Source organism: Triturus cristatus, chromosome 6, assembly GCF_964204655.1.
Source record: "Triturus cristatus chromosome 6, aTriCri1.1, whole genome shotgun sequence".
NCBI classification, from domain to species: Eukaryota; Metazoa; Chordata; class Amphibia; order Caudata; family Salamandridae; genus Triturus; species Triturus cristatus.
In genome coordinates this window covers 908,851,422-908,876,764 of record NC_140589.1, presented here as the reverse complement: position 1 = coordinate 908,876,764, position 25,343 = coordinate 908,851,422, and the positions used below count along the sequence as shown (strand labels likewise).

The 25,343-nt window shown below is 44.9% G+C and overlaps 1 protein-coding gene across 1 annotated transcript in view; it reads left to right on the top strand.

Annotated features, from left to right (window-relative positions):
* ENPP1 (ectonucleotide pyrophosphatase/phosphodiesterase 1) overlaps positions 1–25,343 on the top strand; it is a 519,644-nt gene that overhangs the window by 350,172 nt on the left and 144,129 nt on the right. The window contains exon 14 of the mRNA XM_085611568.1: positions 15,500–15,531. Coding sequence (XP_085467694.1) covers positions 15,500–15,531 — 32 coding nt within the window. The remainder of the gene's footprint in view (positions 1–15,499; positions 15,532–25,343) is intronic.

The following is a 25,343-nucleotide window of genomic DNA, read 5'->3' as shown; positions in this document are numbered from 1 at the left end:
GGTGTGCCTTGCATGGATCCCATGAGGTTTTCTTACCCATAATCCTCTGCAAACCTCAAAATTTGACTGAAGCGATACACTGTCCTTACATTTCTGTGATGAAATTTCCAGAATCCGCAGGAATCCATAAAAATCCCAGCACCCTCCATTACCCTACTTGTGTCTATAAATAATCTACAACACTTATGTGGCTGGGCTTAGTGCTCATGACAGGAATGGATCAAGCCAAGGTATATGGGAGCCCTCAACTCCAAATTGTGACATTTGCAAGGGCTTCTAGATAAAATTACCTGGTGTGTGCCATGCAAGTCATGCACCCCTGGACTCCCTTGGTTGTCTAGTTTTAAACAAATATGCAGGTTTGCCACAGCTACCTACATTGAAAAAAAAAGGTGCTTTTTCACTACATTAATGTGATGTGAATATGTTGCGTGTTTAGCATTTTCCAATCGTAGGCGTTAGGCCCACCCACACAAATTGGGTTCAGTTTTTATGTGGAGACACGTGGTAACACTGGTTGGTTGTCAATTTGTGGATCTCAACAGATTACAGATATTTCAGACACAAAATGTAAATAAATGAGTAATTTTTGCCAGGTAGGCACTTTCAAGTTTTGTATGGCATTATGGGAAAGTGACGCTGAAAGTTACACCGTTCAAGACACCTCCTGGTGTTTAGATTGCAAAAAAATAAAAATAAATGAGGAGTGATTAGTACTGGCCAGATTTTAATTTTGGCTGACAGAGAAGACTCAGTTGCCCTGGTGGAGGACTTTACATCTGCCATATGGAGACTACTCCACCCACCAGATTTAGAAAGGACTGCAAAGCTGGCCGTCAATACAAAAAAAGAAGTCGCCATCATGGAGGTTCCAGTCAATGCCTTTGTATGTTTGATGCACTGCTCCATCAACATGATGGAGCCATCCATCAATATGTTTTTTAATTCTCCCCCAAAAATTCCTAAGTCGAATTTTCTTTTTAAGAAAAAAATGCCTTACTCTCCATGGGCGTTACCTCCCATGTCAAGGGGGGCAGTAGACAGTTTTCGCTGCCCCCCTTGTCGCCATGGTGTTCCTGGTGGTTAAGAGCAGTGAAAACTGACCTGTATGTCCGCACGTCTACATTAGGCGGGTGGACATAGAGGTCAGCTGCAGATGGCCCTTACTCAGTCGGGACATAGGAGGGGCGCAAACATGCCTGGGATGGAGTTGTCTTCCCCACGGTTACACCATATGTATCAGGTAGGCAGACAATTATCTTCACGTTAAGGATACTCTGTCACCAGTGCTTGTTTACTGCCACAAATATACATCTGTTACTAATTTTTTTAACCTAATCCACCACTCACACTGATTGGTTTTAGCACCTCCAGAAATGCTAGCTTCAAAGCACAAATACTTATCAAAGTATCTGAATATTGAAACCAAGACAGCTGAAGGTGAGCCATGAAGCCACGTCAAGGTACCAACTGCTTTATGGTCCATTCACATGCTATTCACACAGCACACACAAGACTTTCATACCACCGGCCACAGGCCAAATCCAACCGATCAGTGCACTCACATCTACATACCGTTGTCATTCACGAGCCCATCACATTCATACACCAATCCCAATTGAAGATAACCTCTCAACCAGTCATCAACCAAATTGCACACAAACTAAGCTCTATAAACACATATGTCCAGACATGTTGACAGCTGGACGTTTACAACATTCACAAATGAATAAATAGCTTGACTACATTTTTACTGTGTGTCAAGTAACCAACCACCTTTATTCTGAACATTACCAAACACATGCCTAGTGAACCTTTGCCAATGGCTACCATGACAGCCATATGAGGTTCAGGAAGACATGTCTTACCTGCGTCTTTAGCACACTCACTGTGGTATATCCAACTCCTTCCAGTTTGTGGATGCAAGTTGGTGGTGTCCGTGGCCTTAATTCCTCTAACTGAGGGAGCATATCTATCTTTGAAACTAAGGCAAACATGCTGGGGAATAGTGCCAAAGTTGTCTAGAGTAATAAGCTAAACAAATGTTCTGTGGTACTCATCAACTGACATTTGCTGTGAAAGTGTGAAAACTAACTTAGCAACTTGTATCATAATCAATGTTATTGGGGAAAAAAATGTACAGTACACAATATCTTGTATGACCATGATTTTCACATTTTTTAGTATTAGGACAATTCACATTTCTTTATGCATCGCAATTAGTGCAGACACGCCGTGCTCAGACAGTGAACAAATATATATGTAGAACAACGTAGAACAAGACACTGAACTGATCCCAAGGTTGCATAGGATTTTATATCAAACAAACATAAGCGGAGATCCTGTCTGTTCATATATGGTATCTCCTGGTTAATCATAAATTGTTTTTAAAGAACCTTAGGGAGGGGATTCACCTTTATGCTTACCCTTCTACTGCGTGCAAACACAATCATCCCTTTGCAGTATACGGCATATGCCACATAAATCTACCATCTGCTGCATAACCTTCAGATGGTATGTTTATGTGGCATGTACAATTTACCTTGTTTTTCAAAGTGTCTTTCTCCTGTGGGGTGGGGGCACACTCTGCCCCCCAGGGGAAAACAGACATTTATTAAAAAACTGAAAACAAATATATGACCCCCAAAGAAGGTTGACTCATGTGATGATGGTCGACCCCGCCAACATTTCTTTACTTTTTTTTGGGGGGGGGGGGAATGTGATTCCCTGAGGGCCACAATTGCTTGAAAACACATTTCCTCAAAAACATTTGGGTGCCCCGCATGATTTCAGCCTGTTTAGAGGGAGGGACGACCCCCTGACAATTTCACCATTGTTTTAATCTTTTTTTTACATTTAAAAAAAAAAAAAAAAACAATGTCCCCCGGGGAGGGGGTTGGTCGGAACGCTGCCACGAGGGGTAACCCCCTAACATAAATCCCTGGTGGCCTAGTGCGTTTCCTGGATGTGGATCGCCACTCAGTTGTGATCTACAGCCAGGAAATAGTTTCAGAGAGGCTTAATTGCAAAGGGGCGAGGGGAGGCATTCTGCAACTTTTTTCCCCACTGGAGTAGGCGAGAGCACTTGCCTCCTGCTCGCCGCTTCATTGGGGATTCTGTGATGTCAGCCCATCTTGCGGCATGCTGATATCACTGATGGGTGGGGAGGCGGGGGCTGATGCAGAAGCGATTTAGTGTGTCCCCTGCCCTAAGCTTTGAAGAAAGGAATCCTCTTTTGCAAGCACTAGAGGATCCTTTCCAGCCCTCACGAGTGTCGGCCAATCGCCGACAGATGAACTGGGGGATGGAGTTTGGCTGACAGCTGCACTAAAGACGTTAAACAAAGAAGGAAAATTCAATACGTTGTTTAAGTGAAAGATCTTTAGCCATCTTAATTGAAACTAAATAATGTCAGTATTCAAGTGTTTTCTTTGTGTTGATGGTGGGCATTTAGCAAATTGTTACACCTTCCTGCCTCTAAAACCCACCTGCAGGAAAGGTTGTAAAAGGCGTCATTTTGCAACGTCTTATAAAAGACATTAAGGTTAAACATTCAAACAGTGAGGATATAATTGCCCTACCACAAGTGTGACTTACAATGCAATGCAGGGCCTCTCGCTTCCTTTATTCCACATTTTGGGTAATACAGATTCCATATAATGCCATTTGGGTTGGTGTTCAAGAGAATAATTCAGCACATCTTGAAAGACCTCCCAAATGCCCTCTCCGTCCAAGGGGATATTCTGGTTTATGGGTCATCAGAAAATGGCAGATTCGTCCTTCAGAAAACTGTTAACAAGATTGAAAAAGATGGGATTAAAGATAAGAAGTGAAAAGTGCAAAATTCTAATGGTCAGTCAGCTATCTAAAACATACATTACGATAAAAAGCTCATCCCAGATCTTTACAAGATGCTACTTGCTAGACACGCGCACACATACAAAGTGACTTCTTATTGGTACTATACGCCCGACCGCCTCCACTTGATGGACTCCCGACAAAGCGTGGACTGTTGGCGGGGTTGTGGGAAGTGCGGCACGCTATACATATATTATGCGACTGTGACTATCTATGCCCCTACTGGACTCAGGTCCTTGACGAAATATACAAACACCTTGATACTCAACTCCCGAGGTTTCCTGCCTATGTCCTCTTAGGCCTCCCGAATCCCCTAACATATCCACTTAAATCTAGACGGGGCTGCCAGATTGCGATAGCCTTATGGCTCAGCTGCACAAAATATTTTACTCCACTGGCGGACCACCCGCACTCCCACTTTCACGGGTTGGTTGCAGTGCTTATGGCAGGTCCTAGGGATGAAAAAGATGACCCTTACATTAGCTGGGAAAGGTTCTTTCTTCAAAGACCTTTGGCAACCATTTCTCAATCTGTTGGCCTGTGAATTCCGAGAGCTAGCATGTCCAAGGTACCTCCGCTTACTGCACCTTTCAACACCTTTGCCGGTAGCAATCCAGGCTGCACTGCCACAAGGAGTGACATAGACCTGTTTCTCATTGACACTTCGCCTTGTGGACGAGGACTGGGGTGGGGGTGGAGAGGGAGGGTAAAACAAATCTGATAGAGACATCTGGCTTTAGATTCCTTAACTTAGAATGTCCCCAGGCTTCAGACTGGATACGGAAAACTTTCTGCAGCAGCACCTATGCGCCGGGGCAATTCCGCACGGCTTCGCCCTGACATCGTCCACAGACGTGACGTCAGCGGAGCCATATATGGCTCTCCCAGTGCGCTGACGTCAGATGGAAAACCAGCGGTTCCTTGGCCTATTTTTCGGGCCTTCTCGACGCCTTCGGCTTCACGGAACAGTGTGCGATGCCTTAGGGCTGTAAAGCGTGTGAAACCTGTGCTCGCCAAATGTCTGTCACGCACCCGCATGCCATTTGTATGTGGTGCCTGTGAGTGCACCACGACTCCGAAGAGTGCGACGCCTGTCAACAGATGAAACCGAAGTCCCTAAGGGAGCGTCATATGAAGTTGCTGGCCGCACGGCTGTCCGGTCCTGCACCTCCGCGCCGCCTCTCTCCCTCTCGGGATCGGGCCCGCTGACAAGGTCATTCCCGCGGACGTTGTTTGGAGACAGGTAAGCACAAACATAAATCAAGGAGGTCGTCCTCCCGTAAACGTGATGCTGGGACCCGTTGCTCTCGGTCTTTGCCAGGCACCGGCACCCAGCAGTCGTCTCCACCATACCCACCCTTCCCAGGTGTCGGAGCGACAAGGACCCAAATGGAGGCCTATTCAAAGGCTCTCCACTCTTTCTTTGGGTCACCCCCTCTCCCTGGTGCGCCTTCAGGTCCCAGAGAGGAGGAAGGAATTCATGTCAGGTCTTCGCCGGCAGATTCGTCCTCGGCGCCAGCTGCATGCATCGAGTCGATACAACGTCGGCGGGACATGGCCCGGAGGGTCCTAGTTGTCTGTCCGTGGAGAGGTGTGGTGCAGCGGCCAGGGCAACTGACTTCGGAGCACAGGTTCACGGTTCGATCCCTGGCTCCGGCGGCAGCTCAGCTCAGCTCATGTGACTCTGGGCAATAACTCACTTAATTTCCACGACTGCCCCTAGCGCCTTGAGACCCGTATGGGTGAGTAGTTTGCACTTTACAAATGATCCCACCCGTCCAGTCACCGCATAGCCCTGCGTGGCTTCCTGCGCTGACGTTGGATGCGGCACCGAGTTCGACGCCCTGTCTACCTCTTTCCTCCCCACAGGTAGAGGTTGGGTCGCCGTGGGACCGCGCCCTGGCTGAGTCCCCTCTGGAGGTTCTCGATGCGTCTGTGTCATTCGACACTGGTGCAGGCGCCTACGGCTCCTCTGTTACAGGAGGTTGAAGTCCCTCTGGACTCCCCTTGCCCGAGGTCGTTTTGGTGCCCCTTGGTGTAGGTACCTAGTTTTCTGTGGCCTTCGGATCAACCTCAGGCTCCTCCACTTTTACTCTCTAGTGGACGAGTTAGTCTCCAACCGTCTCCTACTGATGTTTTGTTGTCACCCCCCAGAACGGCGACTGAGGCAAGTGCGGCTTTTGAGAGGGTATTCGCAGGGCTGCAAATATTCTTCGCTTTCAGCCTCCTGTGGTTTCCCTGCCCTCTGGTTCTTTACTGGATCTCCTCCACATGGAGCCTGTTGAGGTGGAGCTTTTGCTGCCCCTTGGTGAGTCTTTGTTTGACATACTGCTTGATACCTGGGCACGGCCCTCCTCTGGTGACCATGTTGATCGGGCCATTGCTCGCCGGCATCGTCCGGCCCGGACGATCCTCTCTGTCTGTCCCTTCACCCTAGAGCTCAGGATCCGATTGCCCAGGCGGCTTTTGACTTATACAGCCTTCTTCCTCTCTACCCTTGTTTTACCACCCACTAGGGAATCTCGGTGGCTGGAGACATGCGGTCATGACATTTTTGCCTCTGTCAGTGCGGGCAGCCATGCCTTAAACACGTCTTGCGTGTTCGCATGTGCTTCCTTTGCCCTTTGTGACTTAGTTGATCTCCTTCTTCCTTCTCTCCCAGAAGGGCCCCGGGCTGACTTACAGCGCCTTCTTCTCGATGGCAGGGTAATGGCACAATTTTCCCTTCGATTAGCCCTTGACCCAACTGACTCTGTGGGTAGCGCACTGGCCTGGTCGGTTGCTTTGCGCCGCCATGCCTGGCTGCGCGACAGTCGTTTCCAAGACAATGTTCGGGATGCTCTTCGGGATCTGCCATTCAATGGCGTGGACTTTTTTGACTGCCACGCTGATTCAGCGATCTCTCGCCTCATGTCTGGTCTCCCGTGACTTTCTGGCCCTTGCGGCCTAGTTCCCTGCCTTGTGGTATCTTTTTCTTGTGATTAGGCGACGTTGCCTTGTTTTGAGCCCTGGGTTCATAAGGTAGTACCCAGATGATCTAGGCGGTTGTTACGCCCTCTTTGACTTTGTTATGTACTGCCGGTCGGCTGGTTCTGCCTTCTTTTCAGCCCTCTGACTGTGTCCTTATCCCAAGAGCAGCCCCATTACAGGGGTTAAGACTTACCCTGTGTGGGGTATTTGCTGGCTATTATGTAGCTGCCTTTCTGCAGGGAAGGCTTTGCATGCTCCTGCAATGTGTACATGGAGAACTTTGAAAAACAGTACATATATACCAACTCTAAGTTCAAAGATTATGCCAAAATGTACGTCAGATATATAGATGACCTGTTTTTCATGTGGTCCAACACCAAAGAGTCTCTTCAGGATCTGTTAACAGAAATCAACAGCAAAGATCCAAGAATAAAACTAACATGGCACATAAGTGACACAGATATCTCCTTCCTTGACGTCAATATCAAGATCACACCAGAGGGATTCATTACCGATTTACACAGAAAAAACACAGACAGAAACAATACCTTACATTTTTCCAGCTTCCACCAAGGGTCCCTGAAGCAACACCTGCCATATTCGCAAATGTTGCGTGTTAAACGCATCGTTTCAGACGAACAGACATACATCATGCGCATTAATGAGATGCGTGAACGATTCCGTGCTAGAGGATATCCTGAACATACTCTGAATGAAGCACAATCTAGAGTTGCTCTCATCACCAGAGAAGATAGCCTTTTGAAAAGCAATAGAGTGCAAGAACAACGCATGGTGATAGTATCCAAATACTCCACAGCCAGCCCTACATACAAGAAGATTATACGGAAGCACTGGTCCATCTTACAAAGTGAACCCGACTTCAAGGGCATTTTTGAGAAACCACCAATTTTTGCACACACAAGAAGCAGAAATTTCAAGGAAATTTTGTCTAAACCCACTGAAACCCACACACAACACCGTGGCACCATACCTTGCTTCAATTGCAATCACTGCAATAGTGTCATCAAAGGCAACAGTATCCAGCACCCAATGAAAGGTCACAACATTAAACTTCAAGTTGATGCTACCTGTGACTCGATGAATTTGATATATGCTTTGAAATGTCCCTGTGGAAAGCTGTACATCGGTAAAACCGAACGGAAAATTAAAACTCGCCTCAACGAGCATAAATCTAATATCAGGCTGAAAGTTGAGAAATCCAACATCGCCATGCATTTTGCTGAGGCTCGGCATTCCATCGCCCAATTAAAATTCATAGTACTTGAAACCCTCACCAAACGAGAAGGGATTGACAATCATAAACTCTTGTTAAAAAGAGAACTTGAATGGATTTATCTGTTACAGACTCTGAAGCCGCATGGTCTTAATGACCGTATTGAGTATAGTTGTTACCTGTAATACTAATATGATACATTGCTTATTATGTTACTGTTTATTCATGTAATACTACTTCTGTTTTTTGACATTGTCTCTCTGCATTCTCTTCAGTTTGCATTACCTGTACTCTATCTCCCCACATTCTAAGATGGCCGCCACCGTGCATACTTCCGAGTAGTCCTTTGTTTATGTTTACGTTTCTTCACGTCACATCACCGAATGTTTAAACATAACGAGCACCGGCCCGTAGCACACGTAGACCCCTCGATTAAGCGATGGACGGCACGCTTTGCCACCGGTATCTATGAAGTAAGTGTTCTTCGCCCACAGCGCTACAGAACCCAGCATGTCATTGCGCAGCGCGCATTCAACCAACACACGCAGTAATTTCCATTGCACTACCCAGTACCTTCACTCAGTCACTAAAACGTTAGCAAACACACCCGTTTTAGTTATTGTTGCACTTAGTCACATTAAGCACGTGTAAATCCAGGCGGTATACCCTCACTGACTCATCCCTCCCTCCCTTCCTCAACAGTGCTCCGTGACCAAGGGCGTCCCAGCCCGAAATGCATAGGAGATCAAGATTCATAGATCTGCTAGTATGGATTACAAATGAACATTTGATATGCCAAACAATATCGAATTGAATTAATTTGCTGAATAAAAGCATTTAAAAACACGCATCTTAAAAGGATTCACTTTTGCATGAATCAACTCAGTTTGATTACCCATTGGAGTGCCTACCCAGGGGATGTACTTGCAGATCTCTGCAAGACACTACTCACCTGTTGAGTCTTTTTCACAGAGATTCTTCTGTGGCTCAGTGTATGCTACTTACAGGTTTGTGTCGATGTGTTGCTCTTTCCGGTTAGGTTGGGGTCTACAGTTGTCCGTATTACTTCCAAGCGTCGGTAGCAGTTCCCTACCATGAGGTCTCTGCCTTGCCTGCCTTTCCCAGGGGCGTAATTCAGCTTTGCTTTGCTCTTCCTTGTTCTGTTTCGCTCCGGAAGTTCTTCAATGGCTGCCATCCTGCTATCATCTAGCGCCAAGGCAGAGCAGCTGCGTGACACACTTCTTAGTGTTTGCGCATACTGTGGGCGCCCCCTAGTATGTTCGCTGTCATGGGGCGCCTCCATTCTTCTTCGCTTCTGTGGTGACTGGTCTACCCTCCATTCTTTGGGATGGGTGATGCTTCTGTCTGGCCTTGTCTATAGATGATAGCGTCTTTACTATGTATGAATGTGCTGTATCCTGCTTTGTGCCCTCCTTTCTAGGCTCTTCCCATTCAGGAGTTTTTTGTCCTATTTCTCTGCTGTTTTCCACACAGGTGTTTCCATGCCTCTGCTTCGGGTTCCTGCTCTCACGCTCTCAGGGCGTAGTGTTCTCTACATGGAAGATCGCTTTTGGGGTGCCTGCTTAGGCCAATGCGTTGGTCCTGCCTGTTTACACTTTCGTGACCTGCTCCGTCCCATTATCTATCTCGCTGGGAACATTGGTTCCTCCCGGACGGGTAGCTCCTGTCACATACGGATTTGGACATTGTCTTGTCCAACTATACTTCGACATTTCTGTTGGTATTTATGGCGCTTGTTTTATGCACACAACCCCTTTCAATGTGTATCTTTCTTAATGTATGTCTGCTCTCTGCTCTTCCCGCAGCGGGGTCGCGCAGGCATCGCTCCTTGATGCGGTGTCCGTGGTCTTTGCCCCGGTCTGCTCTTGGGACGAGCTCTTCTGTGTGTGTCCGGCTTGCCGAAGGGCACATTTTGCCGGTTGCCTACCTGGTGACGCGTCCTTCCCATCTGGGCTGCGCACGCTACCCTACAGGGGGATTTCCCTATTCTGGGTGTGGTTCTGCCGTCCACACTGTATTCTTATGTGTATCCCTGTTTTCCACATGAATCCCAATCTTACTGTGGTTCAGTTCTGGGTGCTTCTGTTTGTTATCGTCTGCCCTCTCACATGTCTTTTGAAGGAGCGACTGCATACTGGAGTGTCTTGTGTTTCTGGTAATGTCGGCACTTTCTGGCCATGGGTCGGCATCCTACTGATGCTGTCCCACGTATCTTACCTGGTGCAGGTACACCAGTGTTTTTTCCACTGTTGTGCATACTCGTTCGGTATGCGTTGACTTTGCCAGACTGTTTTTTCCTCTCTCTGGGTCTTGCTTCCTGTTGACATATCGGATCCTACAGATCCATCGGACCCTCAGGTCAGTTCAGCTTCTTTACAAAGCCATGAACTCTTACTTCCGCACCGGCATTTCTGGCTCTGTGCTTTCTTTCTCTCAACCCGGTATGCACACAAGGGTTTTCGTGCTTTTCTTGATGGCTTGTGGTGCCTTTACATCCTATTGTTTTCCGTTCATTTATGAGCTTTGTGTTCTGGGGTTGGCTGCGCTGGCATTGCTGTCCCCACTGTGTTTCGTCACCTTGTTGACGGTTAAGTTCTTTCTGGATCTTGGTGGGGTTCAGTTGCAGACCCGCCTATTCTATGGGTATGGCTTTGGTATCTATTCTAAGTTGAGCAATCTGCGGCTAGATGTCTCTATCAGCTGGACGAGTTACTTACCTGATGTATCTGGTAGAGACACAGTCTAGCCGCAGATTGCTTAATTCCCGCCCATCCTCCCCGTTCTGCAAGGAGCTTTTCAGGTTGGGTTTCCCGCATTCGCCTCCCTCCGGGTGGCCTTGTCTTCCTGCGGGGTGAAATTTTTCACTTCACACCTAGACGGGATGCTTCATTCTGTTTTGCTTGCTCTGCTCCACCCATTCTTGTGATTGGGTGGTATGGTCATGTGTCCTTTTACATCCCTACGCCCTGGGTTGTCCAGTGTGAGGTCTGCTCATGTTCACCCCCCTCCCCTTCTCAATCGGCCTTAGGGTCTCTTACCTCCCCTGCAGTCCATTGGTTTGAAGTCCATTGGCTCTGCCTCAGTCTATAAGTCTCTTCCAGGGTATACGACGTCCCTTTCTGGTACTGACTTGTGGTGGATTGTCAATGCTCCTGTGTTCCAGACTTGTTGTCCTTCACAGTTATATATTATGGTTGCACACTTTCTGTCATGATGTTTTTTCGCATCTTTTTCTGCCTCTGGGGAGGGTTTAGCCTCCGCTTTTGCGGGGTTGCTTTTCAGAGCAGTGCTCTGCTCTTTCCCTTCACTATTTTTCAGTATACAGTGCCTGGCACTGTTCATTATGGTGCTGTTTTTTCACCATTCACTTTCCTTTCTTTTTAATCTTTTTCTCACACTGTTGCCATACTCTCACAGTTTTTGCTGATGGCTCTGCGTTGTGACGTGCAAAAGTTTCTCCGACGGAAACTGACGTCAGCGCGCCGGGAGGGGCATATATGGCTCTGCTGACGTCACGTCCATGGACGACGTCAGGGCGGAGCCGTGCGGCGCTGTCCCCCCCCCCCGACGCACATAGGTACTGCTGCGGAAAGTTTTCCGGATCCAGTCTGACGCCTGGGGATATTCTAAGTTAAGGAATCTACAGCTGGACTGTGTCTCTACCAGATACATCATTACCGAAGGTAAGTAACTCGTCTGTTTTACCTCTTGTTTTTGTTTTTTAGAACCAAGGATTTTGTAATATAGCTTACTTTCTCCTTTCTTAGCACGATTTCAACTAGCAGCTGGTTTCTCATTGGGGAATACGTATGTACCGCAAAGTTTGTTTTGTTTTCTTCTCTCTTGCTTATATAATGCAATAAAAAAGATTTAAACCTAAAATATACATTATCAAGAGGCGAAGTCAAACCAAAGCTTGAGATTATAAAAGCTGTAATAAAGACTCCTGCCCCAACCATTACTGAAGAGCTTATGTCATTCTGTGTCCTTCCGATTATTATTCAAAATTTGTTTTAAAAAAAACACAAGATTTATTGACAAAGTTGAGCCTTGCATATATTAAAAAAATATATATATACAGTTTGTAATCAGCAGTACCAAGTATCATTTGATGGATAAAGATGCCATCTCAGAGGTCCCAGCATTAGGAATAGTTGACATCAATAGATAAACTATTTTAATGAGTGACCCTAGCACCAGTGGTCTGGTACTAGGGTCACTCATTAAAATAAAATGAAAGTTGTGGTTGGGAAGGAGCAAATAATTGAAATTGCATCCCACTTTTTAATAACATTTGTTTATAACTACTCTGTAGAGGAGAGGGAATCCCTGGCCTCTTGCTGGGTGTTTGGGCAGCTCAGGTGTTTGCTTGGTGTTAACCATTTTGTGGTAAGAACTTACTATAAGTCCCTTACTTTTGCTTTCACTGCTAAAGGGTTGGAATTACCACTCCAAGACTTGTGACTGTTTTATTGCCGGAAGCAAGAACCTGATGGTGAGCTGCCTTTCCCCATACACAATTGACTAAAATCAAAGGGCAATTCTCTCTGTGCTTGAAGTTTACTCTAAATCCTGGAAGAAATTTGCCTTGGACATTAAACTACTTTTGAATCATTGCTAGTCTAGAAGTAAATGAATTCTGGTCCTTGTAGGCTACTATTGTGGTTGGATTGTGATTAAAACTAATCATAATATCAATACCACCAACTTATGAGTTTCCTAAGGGAAAGCTTCCTCTTTAATTCAAGGAATTTGGTCCCTGAAAATGGTGTGCAAATTACCTCTGAGAGCATGAAAAAGGCTTCTGCAAGAGAGGTCAGTGTGTCATTGTAGGGCAGCTTTGTATTGTTCCAAACCAAATGACTTAGAGTAAAGAGTGAACTGCATAATCAAAGAAGGCATCTGTGATGAGAGTTCACTTTGATAAAGCACTGCAAGTCATGTTGAGGTCACAGCATTCTCTCCCAAAAGTATTGCAGAAGTGTCCTTAACAAAAACCATGTTTGAACTTATCCGGTATTTTCTTCTCCCTTTTTGAAATTTAACCTTGTGCTATATACATTTTGTAAAATAATAGGACGTGTGAAATTACAATTTTGTTTTTCAATTGCCTGTAAGGCCTATGTCTTATTGTCTTTTTAGAAATAGTTTAATGGAATTATGCTGGAAAGAGAGCAAGATTTTGCCATAGTTATTTTAAAGATTACATAATCGGAGGAACCGCTGCTTAATTTGAGCCAGTGGGGGCCACCGGAACTCAGTTTTGGGGGCCCACACTTATCTTTCCTCATCAGACACTTACGAGAGCAAGAGAGGAAAAAACACACAAAACGGAAAGAAGGAGGAAGAGAAAGACTTAAATACCGTCACAAAAGGAGAAAATAAGAACCTACAAGAGTGAGTTAAGGGGCAGAGAGTGTCTGCAAGTGGACTAAAGAGGCATGAGGCGGGTTTAGGACTAGGGAGGCTTGGTATTCGGCACGTCGAAATTCAATTGCACCGGCCGCGCGCTTCTGAGCAGAGCATTGAGCACCGGCACTCATTCTTTTACAAGTTAAGCACTGGGAGGAACACACAGTTCCCTTCGAGGGTGTAAGAATTCCTTGTTAGACCATTAAAATTTGAACTATTTCATGAGTGCCTTCTTCTGGACCCGAGCAAATCTAGTCCATGAATCTGAAAACGGTGCTGTAACATTGCCTTGCTTTAAAAATAAAAAATAAAAATCCACAACACAACACCTCATGATACTGGTGGATGTTGGGCTTATTCACTTCACTTGCTTGTCCTTTGCGAATTATAGTGGTTATACCACGCAAATGCAATTTACCATCTGCCATAATGCAGTGTGGATATCTCTGGTGTGGGTAATCTATGTCCATTGTGTATCCTTTGTGTGTAAAGAGAGCTGCGAAAAATGTGCTGTACTCTGATATTAATTCATTGTGATAGGAAATGAGTATTGTGAGAACTCTACATATACCAGCAGAGTGACATATGCAGTGCACTGTGCAGGGCACGATCGTGGCGAATTGCGACATTTTGGTTCTAGCAGGTCATAGTGCCTCAGATAGACATTGCTACCTGCTGCAAATGTACACTAATTGTTTTATGTCAGATATACTGTTTTCTCAATGACACGTGCATGGCTTGGTACTTTCGAGAAACCGTGCTCCTGCATACGATGACATACCCTCAAGTATTGGAATAGTTTTGAAGTTCTACTTCAAAACTTCGTTCAACAATTTGCTAAATATACTTCAGATATTGCGGTCTAAAATGTAACCTTTGCCTTCATTTTTTCAAAATTTCCTCCAGGTTATAATTTCACACCAAATCCCTTTGAAGGAGGTTGTACCCCTTTGCAACGCTCATTAGTTCAATAAAGTTTGGGGCAGGTATTAACATTAATGCAAAGTCTGGTTTTGATTCGCCATCCAGGTGTGTGTTGTCTTTGTCACTAACCGTTTTTCCAAATTGTGCAGTTGTCGAACCAGTGTAGTCTCGAGTAACCTGTTATTTTGTAAAGGGCACTAACGTGGCTTCACAATGTAATATTGACATTGAAAGCTTACTTTTCATAAGTTCTGCCATGTAGAAGACCCCTACATATGCAAAAGTGGGCGTATGAATCAGCAGTAAATTAAACCACCGAGACTTAAAACTATTTTCCTGCTTGACTTTTATTTTCACATAGACAAACCTTGCACATATTACACAGTTTTCTATCTCCCTCTCTTTGCTCTTCGCTCTCGCCCTTTACGGTGAACAAACTATGGCGACCAGGGGCATTGAACACTAGAGACCTTTTTGTCGTGTAGCTGGAGCTGACTACATCTGTGTCACAAGTTTGGCAATTTTACAGTATGAAGCAAATTATTTAACATTTCTGTTTAGGTTTACTTTCAAAATACATTTTGGTCCAGTGGCTGTTTACCTACAATATTTTTGGATTTTCACCATTGGTGCCTTGAATAATTACTCTTTAAACCCACACTTAACTGCTGCTTCTTGGTGTACAGCAATCACATTTAGGTTACCTTACCTTGACTTTTTATTTCCTCACTTGAAGCCAGCAGTCTACATTGTGACTTTTACCTATTTAAGTTTCCATAATGTGCATGATTGAAGTCTATGGGAGTTGTCTTATGTGCTACGCACTACGATGTATGCCCAGCAGTGACACTTGTGAGCCGAGTACTTGAGCGAACATTGAGACCTCATTGATATCCTGTTCGTACCCCTTACCTGATGTGTAAACTGTGATTTCATTTTTCATTGCTTCGTGATATGATATGACAACATGTAATGTTACATCTGTAAGATATTGAATAAAAGACAAGTAAAAAAAAAAAATCATAATGTGTAATTGTGTGCATATGAAGACATTTTAATTCCTGTTCTTTGATCTTCTAGTTGATTATGAAGGAATTGCCCGAAACCTTACGGTAAGTGCAGCCCAGTTTCTCAGTTCTGCTAAAATAATTTGTTGAGATAAGACATTATTTCACAAGAAGGTTTTGTCTGGCAAACTAATTGTTAACATTCATGGTATTATGTGTTTTGCGGTATGTCTCTTGTTTTGACCACACGTAACTAAGAGTATAAATACTAAAAAAAAATATTGATCCCTTACTAGCTGTTTAGATATTTTGTTTCCAGATACAAAATTGGTGATTGTGGGAATGTTAGAAGTCTACCTATACCACTTGACCTTAGCTGATGCACGTGGTTGTTGCTGCTAATTGGTTGTCATATTTTCCAGTCAATACATTTTCGTGTTCACCTAGATTGTTGATGGCCTTGATGCATGCAGATTTTTTGTTGAACATATTCGAGAAGATGCCTTCGAACCTTTAGGATTTGCATTTAATTTCATTAATACCATATTCACAAGATCATAAACTGGAGCCGATCTGAAGATATGCGTAAAACCTTTGACGTGCTTATTCTCAGAAATTTGCTCAAAGACGTATACACCAGCTGGCCATATCATACCATGGCAAGTGTTTGTCTGTGTGGGTATTTGTATGTATGTGTGCAGGGTGCACACAGGGCATAACTGTAGGGCATGCCCTGTGTAATCTTCACATAAGGCAGGACCACAGGTTAAGGCCTTACATACTTGTTTGTACCCAGTGAAAATCATAGACCAGGCAGGGCCAAAGCACGTAGTCCACAGACTGAGCCCTGTGAACATAGGGAACAGTTTTAATTTGCACTCTGTGCCAACCACTGTCAGGGTAGGGCAAAGGGGAATTTTTACCAAACTATGACATAAAAATTGTTTAGAAAGTTAAGTTTCTGTACCATGAAAAATAACTTCCTTGTTCATAAAAGAATAAATAATGAAATTCCATGAAAAAATACATCATCAAGCGATTCTAAATGTATTATTACCTAAAAGTACCTGAAACCCCGAAGGCATAGCCACAGATTTTTACTCCCCCACCCCTTACACTAATCATAGTCTCACGCATGACATGAACAATACTTTTATCAATGACATCACTGATGGCATCACAACACACACACCTACCTCCTTACACACCCTCACTAAAATTCACCACATCAGTCACTCTGTGGTGTTAGGACTATCATACCAAATTCTGCACCACATGTGATGGGCCACTCAGAAGCATTTTGTCTCCTCTTTGTAATGCAATCCACTGGACTGACCTGGGAGGACCTGATCCTTCCTGCTGTTGTCATGGGCTCACTGAAATGCTGTTTAGGTTGAACCGCAAAGACTCCTTTCTCTAGACAGAAAGAGAATATGTTTTTTGTATCTTTTGATACAATTCTAACCAACACAGGGAGCACTACAAATATCAGCAAAACACATTAATAATCAAATCATACAGTTGTCAAATTAACGCCAGTCAGTCCTTCAAGGTGGGAGCTCCTTCATTCAGTCAATTGATACACGAGAGCCATAATGTTGAATCTTCAAATGTTGAGTCATCCATTAAGCTGCACGGAAAGGCAAAGTGGGGAACATTCATCTTCAGTCCTTAGGTATTGGGTTCTGTATCTCCTCTTAATCATGGAAAATAGAATGTTCAACCCTGGCTAGGACTCCGGCTGGGCAGGACCGTGGAGATGCTGCCTGAGCAGAGGTAATTCCTGCCTATCAATGGGAGACGCTGGACTGTGACTCCCCAGTGCATCGGCCTACCCCAGTGAAGGTTTATCCCAACTGCCTGAGACCACCTGTGTGGCAACACCTGCCTGACTGCATCTGGCCCAAAGACATGAGTTCGCCCCTCCCATCTGCCCAAGAAATCAGATCTACAGTTTAACAATCTCTGGGACAGAGGGGAGAGTCCTTTCGGCCTTCAACTGTGGACGATGGTGGGCCTGCTTTATCCCGGTCCCTCCATCGGTCTGGGGGAAGCTTTATCTGTCTCTCTAGGTACCATAAGATCTTGAGGAAACCTGACCTCTTTCCCGTTGCTTGTCACACCTTAGAGTTGTTAGAGGAGATTGCCCTAACTGCATAACTGTTGGAATTATGAAGGAGGTGGTTCTGGAAAAACCCTACTTTAAAAACCCGGTCACTCCACCAATGCCTCAGCAGTCTCTTACTCCCAGCAGTTCCAGTAACTGTTGTAGGTGTAGCCAGATTCTGTGGGTACCTGGCTACTGGAAAATTGTAACCGCTGATGGCGCCTGTCGAGGTACAGGCCACATCATTTCCTTTCATACTTATCTTCATTGAATATGAAACTAATATTGGGCAGTGTCAGCTATTTTTGTGGCAACAGGAAACTGTGGTTAGGGTGCAGATGCAAAGCCCATCTTCTCCTGACCGCGCGCTGTGTCCCCGCCCTCCTGCAGCATGAATCATCCGCCAGCTTTGTCCCTGGATGCCACTCTCCAAGACCCGTACTCGTGATGCAGCCTCCTAATCCACCTTTCCTGCTGGAGGTTGCACTCACAGGAATAGCCATCTAGAGGTGGGGGAAGTTGTAGCTTTTTGTTGCTTTGTGGGAAGTTTTGAATTATCGGAAGTCTTCGCCCATTCTGCCTTCATGCGAACATTTTACTTTGGTGCTGCAGGGAAAGGTGTGCACTGGCTCTCTGAAAATAGGAGAATTCTGTTTGAATCACTAACACGGGCACATAGAGCAATGCATGGATTTGAGTCTGATTATTTGAAATGCAGGGTGCAAATATACCAACCAGTAAGATCTGTGTTCTAAGTATTAGCTACTTCTAGCCCAAGGTAGGATAGGGCTTTAAGTGGGCCGGGTCCTGCTGGTGCTCAGCACCGGCAGTTCTAAAAAGCAGGTGCTGATACTGGTACCTATCGGGCTTTCCATTTTTGCTCGCATCCTCAGGGTAGAACACTCTTTAAAAAAAAAAAAAAAAGTAAACTCTGCAGCAGTACCTCTCTTCACTGCCTTTGATGTAAGATCAAATAGACTCGTCATAGTTTTTTCACTGTCATCATTTCACAACTGAAGCATTTTCAATATTATATACACGGACGCCATAGCATATGTAACTAACAACCATTGACAGACAGACAGACAGATAAAACCACTTTATTCGATTAATTAAAATCAAAAAATGACAATGCATAAAAACACACATAGAAAAAATGTGTTATCCTAAATACAAATGGGCAGTAAAAAAAGTGAAATATCATAAATAATCTAATATACATCATGATATCAAAATCCCAGTAAAAAACAATTCCAGTTAAATTCATTCAACATTAACCATGGGCAATATTCTTTTTCTACGACGGACAGCAGCAACAAGGAAACTGGCGACACAAAAAATGTTCGTTACATCTTCTAACAGTTGGAGATACAATAGGGCTGGTCTAACCTGCAAAAAGCCCTTTTCCCTCAAAAGAGGGACTAAAAACCTCCTCCGTATATCATTATAAAAATCACAGAACATAATAAAGTGCAAAGTATCGTGAGGTGAAAAGTTATCGCACTGGCACGGGCCTATCTCCTCTATTTTACACCAGCCAGAAAAGTTGCCCAACGTGAGGTGAATTAAATTAAAACGGAATCTAGTCAGGAGCAAACGATGATAAGGTTTGGTCACAATTCTCAGGTAGGGCTCAATCAATGGGGAGGAAATTGTTAAATAATGAGCCATAACCAAAGATTTTTGTAACTCTAGTTGCTCCCGTTCCAACAATAATAAATTTTAAAAATGTGTTTTCACCCAGTTTATATCTTCTTTTTTAATCCCTGCTGGGGTGTTATAGATTTCAGGACGCCCTAGCCTGTAAAACATGCACTTTACATAAGACAGCCAAGGAATGCTACTGGCTTTATCCAGGGCAACACAATCCCGTAAAATCTCATGGTTCAGTCAGCTCAGGATTGAGCCATGTTTTAATCCAACAAACTAAGGGAGCCAATCTCAGTGTGTCAGTCACATACCCCAACCCCAATTCCTGATGGATAGAGAAAGTTGGGGTTGATTGGGGCACAGACAAAAGGGTGCGTAAAGAATTATTTTCCGCCAGCTGCACCCCTGTCAATTGTTTGTAGCCCCAGATAGCAGCACCGTATGTAGCAATAGCTAGACATTTAGAACGATAAATAGCAAGAATTGCTTCAAAGGGTCTAGCTCCCAGCCGCTTTGAAAACCCCAATAATGCTGACGTTGATCTGACTACTGCATTTTGCTTAGCTTTAAATTGGGGGACCCAGGAGCATCTATCATCAAACAGGACCCCCAAATACGTAAAAGAGGACAGTTTAGATACCTCACCTCCATTACAAAAGAAAGTTCTAGCTTTTCTGGGTCTTTGACCCATTGTCATAACATGTGATTTAGACATATTCACCACCAGGTCCAAGGATTTCATATGGGCCCCAAATGCATCCAAAAGTCTCTGAAGCCCTATAGCAGTCCGTGATTGCAACACGGCAACGTCCGCATATAAAAGGACCGGGACAGTCTTGTTCCCCATATGATGGATGTCCAAGCTGGCCTTATCCAGAGTTTTATCTAGTGCATTAATGTTAAGAGTAAAAAGTAACGGTGCCATAATGCACCCCTGGCGGACTCCTCTGGCCGACTTAAAATATCTGGTGCATTTGCCATCCCGGGTAACTCTAACTGCAGCTGAAAGATCCTGGTGTAAATCTGCTAAAAAATAGACCAGGCACGGATCAATGCTCATATCGAGTAAAATGGACCACAGCTTCGATCTGTTAACCAGATCGAATGCCGAGGTGAGGTCCATAAAAGCCATTTGCAGGGAGCCTTTTTTTGCTATAGTATATTTACCTGCCAGTAAATATAGATTGAGGCACTGATCCATGGTACCTCTTCCTTGCCTGAAACCATATTGAAGATTTGATAACACCCCGTTATCATTGGCCCAATCTGTGAGTTTAGCCAAAATCCCTTTACCCAAGATCTTTACGGCAGAGTCAATCAATGATATAGGCCTATAGCGCCGTGGGTCCCCTCTCTGGCCTTTTTTGAAAACTGGTATAATAATAGACCGTGTCCAGGATTCAGGAAACCCCTGAGCTACTGATGCATTAAAAACATTTTCTAAAATTTTGGCCCAGAATTTAGGTTCACCTTTATACAAGTCTGCAGGGACACAGTCAGGACCCGGGGCCTTATTGGTGGAAGTCTCTAGTATTGCCTTTTCAATATCCCCCTCTTTAAAAACCAGCAAAGGGAGACCCCCATTTATATCTAAAACTGGAAAGGGATCCTGGATCTCACTTGAACGATAAATGGTCTCAAAGTGCTCTAGCCACTGCTCTTCTGGGATGTTAGTTTCCAGGCTATCGTTCCCTAATCCCGAAAAAAAGGGGGTATTGACAATAGCCAAGAATTTCGAGCTATCCTTTAGGACTTCTACAGACATTAATGCATTCCAGGCCTTTGACTTAATTTCACTTTTGCGGGTGTGTATCATTAGCTTATAATGCTTCCTGAGGCTGGCTATCTGCTTACTATGTCTTGGTGTTTTTTTCAGGGCTTGTAGTAAATTTTGATGGGCCCTGGAACAATTTGCATCAAACCACCTTTCACCGAGATTAGGTTTTAATTTCATTGGGACAGTCAAATACATTGCAACCTGCCCACAAATACCTTCAAAGGCTTTAATAACCTCAGCTTTTGGTGAGGTGTAATCTGTGCATTTTGCAATATCATTTTCAGCCTTCAAGCATAGATTAACAAAAAAAGATTCTGGGATTACCTTTGACCATTTGAGCCTTCTCCCCTGGTCAGATGTTACCACCCGGATAGTTTCCGAGTTCCTACCCGGTAAACACAGAAGGCCCAGGTCTTTGTGTAACTCCAGGATTACTGGGTTAGGATCGCTAAAAGCGGACAGGCTTGCATTATAGAACACTACACTAATTAGAATGGAGGGAGACAAAAATATATAATCAATGATTGTATCCCGTCCCTTGGCCTTAAATGTCTCGACCCGCTCATGGGTCATTAAAACCGGGTTCAAAGAGGTCAGCTCCAGCAAGAAAATCCTCCAAAGCCTCCCCCTGTTGTGTGTACTCAAAGTGCGGTGATACCGAATAATCAGGGCCCATTTCATCATCAACACAGCAATTCATATCACAGGGATGAATATTAGAATCGCCCATAAGTATAATTTGGAAAAAAGTGGATTGCTTCGCCCTGTAGGTTTCTACAAAACTTTTTAAAAAGGATAAATATTCATTCCTAAACTCACACTCCCCTGAATTATAAAAAATAATTAATAATATTTTAGACAAGTTGGTTGTGGTGAATTCCACTATCAGACAATTATGGGAACTTACTTCAATCAACTTTGCGGAGCCTTTTAACTTTAGAGAAAATAGGAGCACCAAGCCCCCCTTGGCTCTACCTGCCGTAGTAGGACATGCAGGTAAGTAAAATATTTTAAACCCATCCAACCAGAAGTTGCTCTCCCTCTCCCACGTTTCCTGGAGAGCAATAAGATCGTATTTTTTTATAAAGTCTAGAGCCATCTGGGGTCGTCCCTTTTAGATTTAGGACCCGCAATGTTCCAACTGATGATCTTGCAATTTTGGGGGGAATCCAAATCTTTGGGCTCTAAGTTAGAACCAGAATTCAGAGAACGATCAGGTAGTAAGTATAGTCAATCGTTCTCCTCTATCTGAGATAATGAAGAAAATCTGTTTGATAAGAATATACCCCCGCATTCAAGATCTATATTCCCAGGGGGTATTTGCGGGGCTAGTTTATCTTTAATTCTAGTTCTTTCTGAGCAGCCCTCCAAATTTTTGGTTTCAATATAACATTGGGCGGGCTGATAACGCCTCCTCGAATGTGCCTCAGAATAATTTTTAACGTATACATTTGGTCAGTTTACTGGAGGATAGAAGAAACCCAAAGGCAGAGCTCTAATGCCCACCTTCCCCAAGTCCGAGGCATCCCAAAACAATCTATCAGCTACATGTCTATTGCTGAAGTTAACAACAATACAATCTCCATCCACTTGTTTGGGACAATTGCCCACCCACTCCACCCTCCTGGCCATTATAATACTAGTAGAAATCTCTGTCTTTCCAGTACAGTACTGATCACACCATTTTTTAACTTTTACCATCAAGTCCAGGGTGGACTCATTATCGCCTACACCAAGTGGTGGTACCCCAACAAGAACTGCGACCAGGGGACCAGCTTCTGGGGGGAGATTAAGAATACAATTTTTTGATCTAACAAGCCTCTCCTGTGAGAGTAAGGGCCTATTGGTGACCAAAGTCTGTGCATTTACTGTCAGATCCCCAAGACACCCAATAGTACGGCCATGATAATCCTTCCTCTCAAAGATGCCCTGGTGTACCACACGTTTCCCCAAGGAGCCAGAAACTAACCCATCCCCTGTTAATAGGGGATGTGATTGACCATCCGTATAAACTATATCAGAGCGTGACCTGGATTCTAATTGGACTTTTGGTGCGATAGTTACACCAGGGGTAGCCAATAACAGTTTTAAGACTGTTAAAAAGGAATCAATACGTTCACATTTTTCCAAAAACCCAGCAACACAAGTATTCAAAGTATCTATAATGTCTTTAGCTATGCTAGTGAGAGCAAGTTCCAGCCATGATGTAAACATCTCCTCGACTAGATCCCGTACAGATTGGTCAGTATGCTCACTCACAGCATTCGCTTGAATAGAGTTGCTTTTGTTTAGACTTCTGGGTCGTTTACAAGATTTTCTACGGGTTCTCTTTTTACCACTGGGACCCCGAGTCGGACCTTTTGCAGCCTCCTCCAGGGTCGGCAAAGGCTCGTCAGAAACAACAACTATGTCCCCTGACGGGACAGCAGCCCCAGTTGGGGAACACAACGCAACTAGTGGTGTAGTTATCAAGCCCAGGGGATCCAGGGGAATGGAGGTATTTATCACAGGGTCAGATCTAATGTTCCGCTCATCTGAGTCATCCCTCGTGCCCAGGCCCAGCTAGCGATTTCCTTGTTCAGGGCCCCTACCGCTGAGGTTAAATAAGATATAATAGATGCTGACTTTCTAGGCATCTTAGCTTTTAGCCCGCTCTGAGCTTGACTATATGGTTGCTTCCGCTTACCCATTGCTGACGTTAGAGGGGTGGCCCGACCCTGCTCCTCCGGTCACAGACGGGCAAGGACGGGCCCGCCCTTGGCCCGGGCTTTGCCCGCGCGCGTCCCGCGAAGCGGGAGCCACGATGCCCTTTAAGTGCCTCCTGGCGCGAGGTCAGCCCACCTGATGGAGCCCAAGAGAAGTCTGGGAGCTGTAGTTTCCCCGGTGGCGTCGGTGTCGCGATGTTGCGCGGTTCCCGCGAAGCGGGAGCCGCGATGCCCTGTAAGCGCCTCCTGGCGTGAGGTCAGCCCAGCTGGTGGAGCCCAAGAGGAGTCTGGGAGCTGTAGTCTAACCGGTGGCGTCGGTGTCGCGATGTTGCGCGGTTCCTGCGAAGCGGGAGCCGCGATGCCCTTTAAGTGCCTACTGGCGCGAGGTCAGTCCAGCTGGTGGAGCCCAAGAGGAGTCTGGGAGCTGTAGTCTCCCCGGTGGCGTCGGTGGCGCGATGTTGCGCGAATGCGGACAAAGTCAATAGTCCTGGCTTGTTGTTGGTGTAATGTTACTTGTTCTAATATATATCTGGATGCAATAACAGAAGCAGCAAAATACCAATCGGGGGGGCACACAATGCTAAACACCGATTTTTAGCCTACATATTTTAAGCCTCGCCCTTTATTACATCAGCCACGCCCCTTAGAGAGACCCCCAGTTTTTTCATCCCACTTAAAGCCCTGGATAAATAGATCACAAGCCTTGAGAAAGGGCTTCCCATACAGAGTTCAACAAGATGGAACAGTCTACCCTCTGACCTCGGTGTGTGTGAAGACCTACTATGTATCAGAATAAGATTAAAACCCTACCTCTTTAAATGATACTTTTAAGATTTGGATCCGTGCTCAGTGACCTCAAGGAAGCAAGCATTTTAACAAATACAATGAAGTAGGTTTGACGCGCATTAGGGCCTGATTAAAAGTGCAGGTGGCATTTATCACACCTGGTAAGTACCAATACCATGGGATTAGTTATTTATTGAGAGTGATGAATTGCACCCATTATGAGTCTCTGGGGAATGACATGCAGATTTTGGCATTTAATGCATGGTAAATGCCATATACTTTTCCCTGTTAAATTTTGGCAGGATCGACCTTTTGAAATTTTCCGAATGTTGAGATATTTAACAAATCTGATAAATATGCAGATGTGTTAAAACGGAAATCGTAATTACGAATGGGTCGGAAATTAATGAGCAACTTGTAATCGGGCCTGAGTGGGTTTAGTAGAACAATGCTTATACGTCTAAGACATGCTTACAGGAAGAAGTAAATGAAGCACAAATACAGAGCTGATAGCACATCTTTTCTCAGCCAACTCGTAATCTAGTTTCCAAGGGGCTTATATGATGAGCCATCATAGAGGTGCTGGGACCGCCCGCCAGACGTGCGGTGGTCCCACCAGTGCAATTAGGATGTGCCAGCCATACTGGCGGGCACATCCTAGCCTTTTAACATTACAGACGGTGCTGCTGGCTGCAGCACCGTCTGCAATGTTAAAAGGCCATGCTGAGCATTTCTATGCACTAAGTGGCAGGTACCATGCAGGGAAATGCAGAGGGGTACCATGGGTACCCCCCCAGTGCACCCCTGCCACCCCCACACACAGAGTGGGCCCACAACTGGCCCCCAAAGCCAGTCTCTGCCTGTCTTTTTGCTGCGGGATATCCGCCTCAAA